This window comes from Dromaius novaehollandiae, chromosome 2 (assembly GCF_036370855.1).
Source record: "Dromaius novaehollandiae isolate bDroNov1 chromosome 2, bDroNov1.hap1, whole genome shotgun sequence".
In the NCBI taxonomy this organism is placed as follows: Eukaryota; Metazoa; Chordata; class Aves; order Casuariiformes; family Dromaiidae; genus Dromaius; species Dromaius novaehollandiae.
This window is the reverse complement of record NC_088099.1, coordinates 144,641,757-144,654,505: the sequence shown is the minus strand read 5'-3', so window position 1 is coordinate 144,654,505 and position 12,749 is coordinate 144,641,757. Positions and strand designations below refer to the sequence as shown.

At 36.1% G+C, this 12,749-nt stretch overlaps 1 protein-coding gene across 8 annotated transcripts in view; it reads left to right on the top strand.

Annotated features, from left to right (window-relative positions):
• The window catches only part of VPS13B (vacuolar protein sorting 13 homolog B), a 483,999-nt gene that overhangs the window by 56,474 nt on the left and 414,776 nt on the right, over positions 1-12,749 (top strand). For all 8 annotated transcript variants that reach the window (XR_010388020.1, XR_010388021.1, XM_064507672.1 and 5 more), the window contains exons 8-9: positions 9,305-9,573; positions 12,315-12,410. Coding sequence is in view for 6 of the 8 variants with exons in the window: in XM_064507672.1 (XP_064363742.1) it covers positions 9,305-9,573; positions 12,315-12,410 (365 nt within the window). In the remaining 2 variants the exon portion in view is untranslated. The remainder of the gene's footprint in view (positions 1-9,304; positions 9,574-12,314; positions 12,411-12,749) is intronic.

The window sequence follows — 12,749 nt, the reverse complement described above, 5'->3', positions numbered from 1 at the left end:
TCATGCCAGATGTAAAATTCTCTGTCATGCTGCTGCTATGTAGTACTGGGCAAATAAATAAGATGACTCTAAATAGTACTCCTATATTTTCTCTAAAGCTCAAATAGCTTTCTGTACTAGTAACTAGTAACTATTTGCCTTGTAAGAAACATGGAGTTTGTTGCACAAGACATGATTAGAAGTACTTAATATTCTAAAAATACTAACTTAATTTTCTCTCAAAACTTTAAGTATACTGTTTTCAGAAGAATCATTAATGTGCATCTTAAAAACTTCTTGAACATCTAAGCAATGTTTCAATTGTAATATTGGCAGGAGAAAGGCATAACAACTTTTCTCTGAAGGGTTCCTTTACCCTTTCTTTGAGAGAGAGGGTTGTCTTTGTACCATGAATCTTTCTTTCATTCCCATCAAGGTTCACCCAGATTTGGCCAAGCTTTCATGCCATAGAGAATTAAAATGTGCTTAGAGTTGCTTGAACTCCATAGCTGGTTTCCTTGAGCTGCGAAGGAGAGTAGGACAGCTTGGATATAGAAAAAGAGTGAAAGAGGATAGTGAGGTCTTATGAATCATCGTGAGAACAGTTAGGACTGTGAGGCAATGAATTTTGGATGAAAAGAACTGCGGATTGGAGACAAAAGCTGGGTAGTGAGAAGACAACTGGGATGCCCCTGCTTCTGCCTACTGATTCTGGCTCTGGAATGGAACTTCAGATTCTTACCCCCAGATATGAGTAAAACCACTTGGCAAGGTCTCTGCTCTCATTCTCATTTCTAATGCTTGTCCTGAGAAAGTTTAAATTGCTATAGCTGTTCATTACTCTGTTACTTTTTTTGAAGGACTGTGTGAATGTGGCTTCCTAGTTTTTCAAAGAATAGTCATCTAAAAAAGGAGTGATACCGTGTAATTCCAACACTGATGTACACAGTAGTTGTCAGACGGGCTGGAAATTAAACTAAAGTTGCAATGATAAGATGTATCAATAAGGAAATCTGTAATTTCCTATGCAGTGTCAGTTCAACTACACTGTGCTCAAACATTGCGATTGTACTGAAGTATTCAATCATGTATTTTTGAGAGAACTATCTCCCTCAGGACACAAAACAGATGGCAGTCATTGTGTGGCCCAGCCAGAGCTGTGGATACATTTCTAGAAGTCCGTTTCTATCTTTACTGCAAAATATTTCGCCACACACAGGCCAAAACTATTAGCAACTGTTTTCCTCTATGCCTGTTGTTTTTCTGTATAGAGTTTTTTATATATGTAAACATACAGACACACTTGTATGCATGTATGTATACACATGCATAGAAATAGATAAAACTTTTCAATACTTAATAATTTTTTTCCCCACTTACTTTATGCAGTGAAGCAGGAGTGTCAGACAGGAATTATCCAGGTTAGCCATCAGTGTGTGTTTACCATTTTTCTTCTGACTTCATATTGTGTCTGCAACTGGGAAGTAAAAAAAAAAAAAAAAAAAAAAACACTTTCTTAGCACCTCATAGTGCATTTGTCATCCAAATTTCCAAAAACAGATTTTAACTTTTCTGAGGAAACTTCACATGTGCTACTATTTTCAGAAAATAATATCTAATTGAGTACAACTGTAAATGACATGTATCATATGCTGAGCTGTGTTAGCTCCCCCCAAGCAATGCTTTATGAAATCCAAGACTAATTCCACTGGAAATGTGCCTGAATTCTTCACAGCTTAATAATGTACACACTTACTTTACAGAAGATATTTTTATAACTTTTTAAAAGAATTATAAAGATCCATTAAATAATTTAACCTAATATTTATTAGTAAGCAATCTGAACTCAGGTGGTTGGAAAGATAGCTGAAATGGGAGTCTGCATGGTGATGTTAGGAGCTGCTGAGCAAGAAGCTTGGGGCTGATGTGAGAAGCTGGGATCGTGGGGGAGGGCTTCTGAGAGTGGCTTCAACAGTTCCTGATGCTGCCTCCTCTGAATGATTGTCTTGAGATGCCGAGTTATGGAAGTTTCTTTTTTCATGAAAGGAAATCTGTGGCAGATGTGACTGCAGCATCTGAAGCATGTTTGCCAGGTATAAAATGGTAATGATAGCAATACCTTTCCATCCTATAGGGATGTTTGGTTATCCATTAATATTCATAAAGCACAGTGACCCTGTTGTGATATTTACCCTCAAAAAGCTACATGGAAAATGAAGAAGTACTCTATGAACATGGGTGATTAACACTCTTAAAACACTAACCAGAACAAAATATTGCACAGAACTTATAAAACTGCAATATTTTAATGGGCTGAATTGCTCCTGATGAAAACTCAGTAGTAAGAGCGGTAGCATGGGGAGATTTTTTGGGAAGAAAAAAGCAGATCAAGAGAACGGATTTAATGTATTGCTAGCTTCGTGCTTTGGGTTGACTGAGCAAACCAGGTGCAAATAACTCGTGATAGCAAGAAATTCTACATGAGCATTAGTTGTTGGAGAAGGAGTTGACACTGCAGTATCGTAGTAGGATAAAAATGGGAGAGCAGGAATAGATTTATCTATCCACACTTGACTGAGGAAAAACAGCTGTGCACTGTGTTAGTTAAAGAATTTACATAGAGGAGAGTTATTCCCAAGTAGTGGAGAAAGCAGATGGTACTACCCTGTAGATTTTTGCCTTGTAAAGCGTGTGCAGCAAACCTGCAAGGATATTTAGATATGTCCAGTTTTTTCCCCCATTTGGCTGAAATGGTGTGTGCGCCAAATTACACTTTCCTGTGTATTTTTCTTGCCACTGTACTTTTTTGTCCATCTTCTCTTGACAATCAAAGAGATGGAGGTATACATATGATCACTGTGAAAGAGTGAGATATAAAATCCTGTTTCAACTGTTCATCTTGCCATCTTTTCTGTGGGGTAAATGCTTTGTGTAGTAAACCCCACGGTTTGTATTCCTCTAGTCATCTGGCTTCATTACTGGGGCTTCTTCCTTGCCTATACACTTGGATATCTTTCCAAGAAAGCTGAGGAACACTAGGTGCTTGCAAGTCATATTCCAGTGGGCAGGAAAGATGCCATGTAGCCGGGCACCTGCCGAACAGGGCTGTGAGGGCCATGCACTGTGCAGCTGTCCAAAAGCAAGCGTGATAGTGAATAACTTCCTTGTAGGTATCTATGATGACGCATTGCAACTGGTTGCTGAGATCCCATGTGCTGAAGCTGGGTATCAAGATTGTTGTGGGGAGATGGCCAGTTTCTTTAATTTGGAGTACATGTTTAGGCACTTAGAATTGGATACATCTGTTAATATCAGTTACATGAGCAGCACAGAAGAAAATGAATAGAGATAATATTTTTCTAAAGCTGTGAAGTGCCAAAGTCGGAGAGATCAAACTTATGTTTACATTATTTTTGTTTGAGGAACTATAACCTTTTTGTGGAGAATTAGATTTTTGTGAATGCATTTTAAAGATCTACTTTAGGTCATCATGCCACTTTCTTTTGCCTTGAAAAGCATTAATCTCCTTAAGCAGAGACCCCACACAGTCTTTGGATGAAATCATTGAAAGGCATCGGTATGAGTCACAAGTTGCTCTTTTGTTTTTATTTATTACATAAATGGTTAAATGTCAGACTTCTTTATCTACTGCTGATTTTAAAGTGGTTTAATGTAGATACAGAATGCAAACAATTTTTTGAGTGCTTCCAATGAATAAAGTATATTTCCAAGCAGTCTACTTGAACTTATATACAGGAGACAAAACATTAATGCTTTTCAGGTTGACATTGTCAGGCATCTGGCACCTTCCTCTCCCTGTTGGATATCTGCACCTAAGTATCACTCTGAGTTAAGGTGTTCTGTGATTTGTACCTGAAGCCAGGACACCCTTGCCCTTGTGTTATGAAATTTCACAGTCAGTCTCCTTTGCTGTTAAAAGCAGAGCTACTTTCTATGTCTTCCCCTGGTTTAGGTGTTTTAAAATTTATTACTGTTTGTTTTGTCTCTCTCTTAACTAACCCTTATGCATCTGCTTATAACTTTATTGAGTTTGGGATATTGCTTAAATAACTGGAATTTTTCAATAATCGTTTGGTACCCCCAAATAATATTGTGGGGGTCACTTTAGAATAATTATTGGTGTTATTTCAGCACTTTGGTAATTCTGTGGTAGCATTCTTTAATCAGAAGTTTTCTGATAAGTTTGGAATGTGGTTCTCTCTCTCCTGCCTGTTACCTTCCCTTGCCCCTTAGTTCTCACCCAAGCTAGTTCGTTTGCAGTAGGACAAGACAGGTAGACTAGGCGTAGGTGCTTGGGGAAGTCTGTCCAATAGATGGAGGTGCGTGCCTTGAAAGAGCGGGCTCTGTGTAGCACCGAACCTGCAGCTTTCCTGTGTTGTAGTAACGTTTCACATCCAGCCGACTGTATAACCCAGTGCTGAAAGGGAATTCTGATTCCTTCGTGTGATTTATGTTTGTCTAAAAGGTGGGAGGGCTTATTCTGATCTAGTAGGATCTAGAGATTGAGTTTAAGGAAGACGATGTTCTGGTTGCAGGAATAGTAAGTGTTTAAATCTTACTGTTTTGCAGTTCTGATTTCTAGCTACCTGAATCAGTGCAGTGGGTTGTCTCATACAAAATAAAAATGTTATCCCTTAAATATATAAACATGCTTTCCATTGAGAGTGAGACTCATAACATTGTGTTTATGTTACAATTATCATGGTATCAGGTTTTCAATCAGAAAGTGTTGGAGGGGGGTTGGTTCTTTGCTTTTAAAGGGAGATGAGGAGTACCTTTCAGTCTGGAATTTGGTCAAAAGGATTTTAGTTTCTGCTGGCATTGATATCACTTCCAGTTACGTGAAAGCTCCAGCATCAGTATTGCTGTGCTAATATGTGAAGGCATGTGCCTCTCATGTTAAGATCAAGAGCCACTTTAAAAAAAAGTGCTCTTGAGATAAAACTGTTTAAACATCAAAACTTAGGTCAGTAGCTCTAATTTATTTTGTGGCACTCAATTTTTTGTCTTTCTATGCTATAGATCCAAAATACCCATCTACTTTGAATAAAATTCAGTTTGGCCACACAGCCACTGAATAGCTGTTATAAACATGTTGGGGGAAAAACACCCATGAACGCTGAGTTGGTCTTTTCCTTACATTGGTTGTTTCCATACATTCCTTATGTAATAAATATATGCAAAGGAAAATCATACAGAAAACATTGGTATTGCACTGAAAAAGAATGTGTTTAATTTTATTGCATTTGAAATTTCCTAAGGACAGTTCATTCTTTCAGGGACAAATTTAAGGACTATTGCATTCAGAAGGCCAGTACCACATTGTGGTTACCAGCCAGATAACTGTTGGTCCTTGCAATTTTTTAAAATTAATTTCTATAGTTTTCATATTCATAAATAACAATGTCATTTTTTTTAAGCTGTGCACTTCCGGTGGCTTCTTTAGCTTAAAGCAGGTAAAATGTGGATGAGGAAATGAGTTTTAATATCTACATTATTTAACAATACGTGGATAAACACTTACAGCTGTATTTTTGAAGTGCTTACTAAGTTTCATTCATGTAGTTTCATGGTTGATTCAAGCAGATGAAACATCATGCTATTGCCAGAGGGATGGCGATGCATTCCCTCTCTCTTCCCCCAGTGCTAGCATTAGTTCTGAGCTGGATCAGGGACCTTACCTGGCTGAAAATTAACACAGGCAGGGGGGAAAAAAGAAATACAAAAGAGTAATTTTCTACTGGATTACTTCCAGACTTATGATTAGAGATACCAGTTTCCACACTCTTAGTCAGATACTTTAAGTATCTCAAATCCTTAAAAAAAGGATACAGAATTTCTTAGGACTAAACTTGCTTTGGACATGGAAACAGTGAGGTGCAGTCACCTAGTTATGTAATTCATATAAAAATTATTACTTAACCGAAATCACTGTCCTAGACTACGTGGCTAGATCGTTCCAGTGTGATCTCGGCTATGGATAGCTAGCAAAGGTGGGGTTAAAAGTTTCCTCCTTTAACAGATGTGTGCATGTAAAGGACAATGACTAGAATGTCTCTTATTGAGGGGTAGAGCTCCTATAGTTTATTTTTGTTCTTGGTAATTCAGTATTTTTTGTAAGAATTTTGACTCCTGTGCAATATATAATAGAACATAGCAATTTCTTAGTGCTGAGGTAAATGGATAGTCAAAATTTAGATCACAGATAATGTCTTAAGAGCCTTATTAACAAAAACACAAAAAAAGACAAATTTTAGTTTTTGCAAGATGAAGTCGGAAAAAGTTGCTTGAATCTCGCAGAGTATGGCCATCTCTTACAATAAATGCAGAGTAGTCTTCCAAAACTCTATTTCAGTAGTTCAACAGAGTTTCTGTGCCTGGAATGCATCTTAAGATACACAAACATCTACCGTTTCAATTGAACGGTTTCCTGCTCCTTCCGTTGCTTCTTGGTTTGGTAACGTGTATCTCAACTGTCTCTTGTTTATAGCTAGCTCAGGTCAGTATCGGCACTTGCTGTGCTGGTTTGCTTAAGGTGAATTGTCGGAGTCTCCTTTCCTGAAATACCCTCATCGAGTTGGCATTACTGGATATTACTGCTAACTGGAAAGGGGACAAAAACTGACAAAGTGTGGCACTATTCAAAAACTTGGTCCTTAAAAGGTTTTACTTATCTTTTAGATAAATAGAGAATCTCTGGTTCATGTAGTTTGGATTACTTATAGCACATTCTAACAAAGTGTGAAATTTGCTGTAAAAGTTGGCTCTTTTGTGCTAGCTTTGAAGTTTCTTGAAAATAGGGCTTAGATATAATGGATGCAATATAGGAAGCTGCTTTTACTTTCTTTCTGCACCTTGCATAAGTATCAGATGTTCCTCTATCTTGTCCTACTGTAAGGAATATTGTAACATATGAATGTGGTAGGTCATTAATAGGTTGATTGCTGTGATTAGTGTGGTTTCTTAACGTATGAAATACCGGGAAGAAAAGGTTAAAGAAGGAGAGAGCACAAGGCTGAGGCTTAACTATTGTGTAATATCAGAGTATGAAGCATCAGCCTTTGATACGACTTATAGTGTGTAGAAATATGAGCACTGGTGAGTAAAAACAAACTTGTAACACAATTTTCCTGGCTTTCAGTGTAGTTTTTTGTTTTTTTTTTTTTTCCTGCAGGGTAGTCATTAAGAGATTAGGGGAGAGTGGGATTTGTGTTTGTTTTTCAATTTGAATGTTGGTTTGGTTTATTCCTCCTTCCTCTCAGTTCATCTTGGACTTTTTTGCTTTGCTCTTTTCTGTAGGCCCTCCTGGGCAGATGGTGATGCAGCATCACAACCTGAGGCAGCCTGAGAGTGCATGTGTTCAAGGCCTGCTTGAGAAAAGCAGAATTGAGGTTGTAGGGGTGTGTGCCCTTAACTCTTCAGTGCAGTTCCCTGATGCTTCAGTTTTACTGAGTTCTTAGTTTGGGACAGGAGGAAGATATCACTGTGTATTAACAAAGTTTTTTATCATTGTATTTCAAAGCTCTTTCTGTTTAAAGAATTACTATTTTGAGGACTTAACTACAACTGATTTAAGGGTTATTGTCATATGTAATTGCAGTCGACAATTACAGCCAAAGAGGCGTTGTGGTTCCAAAGTGCATACTCCCCTTCATTATTTGCCCTGCATTATTATTATAAAGGAATATGTATTATATTTGTAGTTTGAAATGTTTAGTGAATGTTCCACATTGCTTACTAGGCTGATCTGCGTTTTGTTTCAGAGTTTGACAGTTGATTGTGTAGTGGTTGTAGTAATTTTAGGTTAGCAGTAGAAGACAGGTGCTGCTTTCTCTTTTTCCATCTTCTGTCTCACAGTATATAGATATCACCATTTCCAGTCTGCCTGCTTTTCTGTCTTATTTTAATAACTTCTAAAATATTAATAAATATTATAAAACAAAGTATAATTTGCTATCTTCTACTGGTGTGTGTGTGTACACATAGTTCAGCAAACAGCACACTAAATGATGGCTCAGTTTCATGGTTATGTAGACCAAATGTTATGCACAACCCAGGTTCTGCACTTCCAGAGTTTCTCCATTGTGGCAGACCTTCCACCACTGCTACTTTGCTGCCAACTGCAATTTCGTGCTAATCAGTTCTTTCCTTCTCTATCAGACAGCTCTGCCTTCTCGCTGTTTCCAGGGCTTTGCGTGCATCTCTTGTACTTCCTACGTTTCAGAGACTTACATTTGGATTAAAATCTGATCTCTGACAGTATCTTGTAAAGGGGAGCAGGAAGGGAGCTTGTGCTGCGCTTCTGAAATGAGGTGTCCTTGCCCCCAAGCACATGAAGAGAATTCAAATGAGCATTTTTTCTTCTGTTTTCTCCCATCCGAGAACAGTTTAAATAGGGTACTTATTGATCCGTATTCTCCTGTGAAGACTGAAAGCTCAAAAAGCTGTAAAGAGTGGGTCCTCCACGTTAAAAATAGGCATATTTCATTTCTATTTACTTATTTCTGTTCTTGGTTTAACACTGTGTTCAATATTGTTCCCCTGAAGGTGCAATACTGTGTCATATGCTAGCTCTGAAGTAGCTGATACCCCTTTGGAGTCCTGTATGAATGGTGATGAAGCCAGATAGGCTAAAGTATTGTAGTGCTGTTTGTGTGTTTGGATCCTGAGGCTTGCATCTGTGGAGGAATCCCTGTATTGTTCTGTATGTTATCTTTAATTTGGGGGAGGGGGGCAGAAATCCTACATTTGGCTTATTGACTCACAGGAGACATACCAGATTTTTGCAAAATGTAGATAACCCTATATCTTTGACTGTTGGAAAAACTGCCTTTTAAATAACGGATGTTTTCAACTTTCATTTTTTTGGAGTTGTGCTGTGTCTACAGCTTTTGAAAACAAAGCATTTTTTTCTTATTTCGTTTTAAAATTGAAAACTGCAAGGTTGTAATATATCCTTATTTAATAGGATTTCATTTGAAACTTCAGAAGGCCTTAGTGAAAGAAGCTTATTGAAAGCACGAGGCATAGATGACAAATTCTGGTACTGCAAATATACCATCTTAAAATCATTATAAAAATCTCTGGGTTTTTTGGAGGAAAATGTAAAAGAAGCAAACATATTTGTAGCTTAAGTAGAAATTTTAACTTTCTGAATATATCTTCTGTCACTAGTAAGATAACTATCAGTGAATGATGTATGAATATTTGTCCTAGGTAAACTTCTCATTCCATAATTATTTAATAACAAATGAATTTTCCAGTGTAGCTGATTTGGAATTTTGCATATTTTTTGTTTCAAAAGGTGCAGAAGATGAAACAAGCTCAGTAATACAATATCCTACACAGTATATTAATCAAGAACTTTATTTGCATCAAGATGATGACCAGCAGCAAGGATGGGTTTCTTGGGCTTGGTCTTTTGTTCCTGCTATTGTGAGCTATGACGATGAAGAGAATGATTCCAGTGGAATGGATGATGGAACGACGTTACATCAGCAGAAATCGCAGTCCCTTAAGGATCCTATTATTTCTGTTGGGTTTTATTGTACAAAGGCAACTGTGACTTTTAAGGTAAATACTTCTGTGCTAAATACTTCTTGTACAGGATTTAATTGGTTTGAGTATAAAGATTATATGAATGCTTCTCTAGTGATTGATTCCAGACAGGGAGTATTATGCTGGTGAATAATAAAAAATGTGAATGTTGAAAGTTCATTTCACATTATAATGTACTGTTAATTATAATGTGAAATTGTTTTGCTATTTGACACAATTTATTGAGTGCAAACATTTTAACCTTCAATGGAAACCACTTAATTTGTGTAAATAAGAATATATTTGGAGGGGAAAGAAGCTTAAAAAATAAGGCTTTCTGTGATTGTTTATTGCAGTATTCTATCCATCTAATGTTCATATAAATGTATTTCTCTGTAAAAGTGCTTTAGCTTGATACAGCTAGTAAATGAATGCTGGAGGAATCTATTTACTATAATATGGGCAAATGTGAATTTAACTTGTTCATGTTGAAATTATATTTGATGGCTTGGAATTGTATTAAAGAAAACAAATTGCACATGTATTGAGCTGTAAACTAAGTATGTTGAGAGATTTGAATTTTTTCTCTAATCAAATCTCAAGCAGTTGGTGGGCTTCTCTTATTCCTTTTGTGAGTTTGCAGAACACTACAGGGAACTTGGATAAGACATTGAGTTGTACTGTCAAATGAATAAAAATTAAGTTTCTGATTTAGCAAAGTACTTTTAACATGTGCCAAATGTTAAGTGGGCAGTTTTATGTACATAACTATAATGGGAAGCTGCTCTGAGTTTTACACTTAAATATATTACATCAAATAACTTAGGGGGTTTTTTGTTATGGCTTTGAGTCTTGTGTATGACCTGTAATACCTTCATTGCCCTGTTAGAATGGATATGAGCCTGATCACACACGGAATAGCATCAGCTGCTCCCTGTGCCTATTCTGTCTCTTTGGCTTGTCATCTATGTAAAAGATGATGTCTTGAGTGGCTAGATAGTTACTTTCTCTGAGCTATTTTTCTGCGGCAGCGTAGCAGAGCATTTCAGCTGCTCAGCAAGTGGCAGAAAGGACGAAACAAATGACTTTGGGAGTTGCAGGCATTCTGTAGGAATTGGGGAATCTGAAGGGACATTTTAGAGCGTTAGTCTTCTGTCAAATTTGGTAGCAAAATTGGAGGACATAAGGGTAAACAGACATTCAGTTGTGTTCTTGTGTGCTGGTCTGCCTCAGCCTGCGTTAAAAAAAAAAAAAAACACAACCCCCCCCCCCCCCAAAAAAAAAACTGGCTGAAAAGAAGTGATGCAAAAAACCCTCCCCTTGCTTAACAAAAAAAGCTAGTATTTCTGTGATTTTAGCTGTGTTGATTCTTGGACAATTAAACAGTTTATGTAATTTTAGCATACTTCAGGTTCTTTAATTATATCTCTGGGATGCCACTTCATTTAAAAGATACAACCATCTCAAAATTGTCATTTATTATGGTTCAGCATCTTCTTTATTTTGTGCTTTGTTGTACAACATTAGTTTTCCACATCGTTTCCTCATATGAGAGATCTTATTAAAATAATAACTACTTTTTTGAACGGAATTTGCTTGATTGGGCCTTCCTAATATTTCATTGGTAAGCTGGTGCTTTTTATATTAGGAAGTGATTAAAAACTACTTAAAACATAGCATCTTACATTTAGTAAATTTAGAATGTAAATGATGTATGAGACTAATATGGTGACAGTTAAGAGGCAAACAGAATTCATTGTTCTGCGTGCATGCAAAGAATGTATGGAATTAATTTGTGGTTCATATTTTGGTTAAAAAATAAGGTCAAGTTTCTGCATTAGCATTCTGAACAGTTGATATCATTTCAGCTTAAAAATCATGTGAAATTAAATGTAGCATTTTTTAATAATGCTAAAAATAATTCTTGTAATGTCTGAGTTCTTTTAATCAATTAATTGCTTTTCCTCCACAATAATTGCACACAGCTGTAGGGTGATCCATGTCTTTTTGTTTAAATCCAATTTTCTTGGATGTTTGAATTACAAAATTTTACTTTGAAACAACAACCATGTGTATCCACTCGTGGAAATAATAATGAGAGCTTGTGGATTTTTTTATATAAAAATTAGAATTTGTATTATTCAAGCTACAGCATAAATAAAATTAAGTCATCTTTAATTCAAAGCATGAATGCTTCAGTATTTTGTACCTTTTTCTTCTTTTTCTTGTCTGTTATATGCTTTTCAGCCACAGTGTGTGTTTTACCACTTTACATTTTTATATCAGAATCATACAAGAAATATGAATGCATGTTTCTCTCTGTTGCCATGATAAAGAAAAAAAATGTGTGATTGCAATTCATAATGTTTCCTTAATTTTGTTTTTATGTTTAAATATTTGCTGGGCAGGATAACTTATTTTATGGATTTTTACAGCAATTTATAAGCTCATTTGATACTATGTTAATAATGCACCTGCATATCTGTTTCATCTTTTCATATAGCTTCTCTTTAGATAAACTAAAAATACCATAGTGGATTTAAAACTTTGTTATGGCATACTTGAGATTAACTAAACATGTTCAACTAGAAGCTTGAATATGTGAAGTTCTAATATGGATAATGCTGTTTACAGCTGTTTTACTGCACCTGTTTCCTGCTTGTTAATAAATTTTGGCCTATAGCTTAATGTCTTCATCAGTTCTGTAGATTAATGACATTACTGGTGTTTAATACTAATGTTGACTTATATAAGGTATTTATCATATTGTTTCATAGCTCACGGAAATGCAAGCTGAAAGTAGTTATTACAGCCCTCAGAAAGTAAAATCCAAAGAAGTTATATGCTGGGAGCAAGAAGGAACCACTGTTGAGGTAATTATTCATTAAGAAGGAGATGTGCGTGTGTGTGTGTACGTGCGCACGCGTGTGTATATATATGTGTGTGTATATATATATATAAAAATTTGTTGTAAATAATGTAGTAAATAGTTAAACAAATGGTTACTAAGCCATAAAATATTTTGAAATGACTTCATTGCTGCGATATTTGATGTGTTTATTATGGTAATCACATAGATAGGAGACAGATTACTTCAGAGAAAGAACATTGTACCACTTAAAACTTAGTTTATTTCTAAATATCCTTTTTAATTAACCTGTTATTAAAGTAATAAATATATAGAAGTAAACATGCAACAGTTCACTTATTTC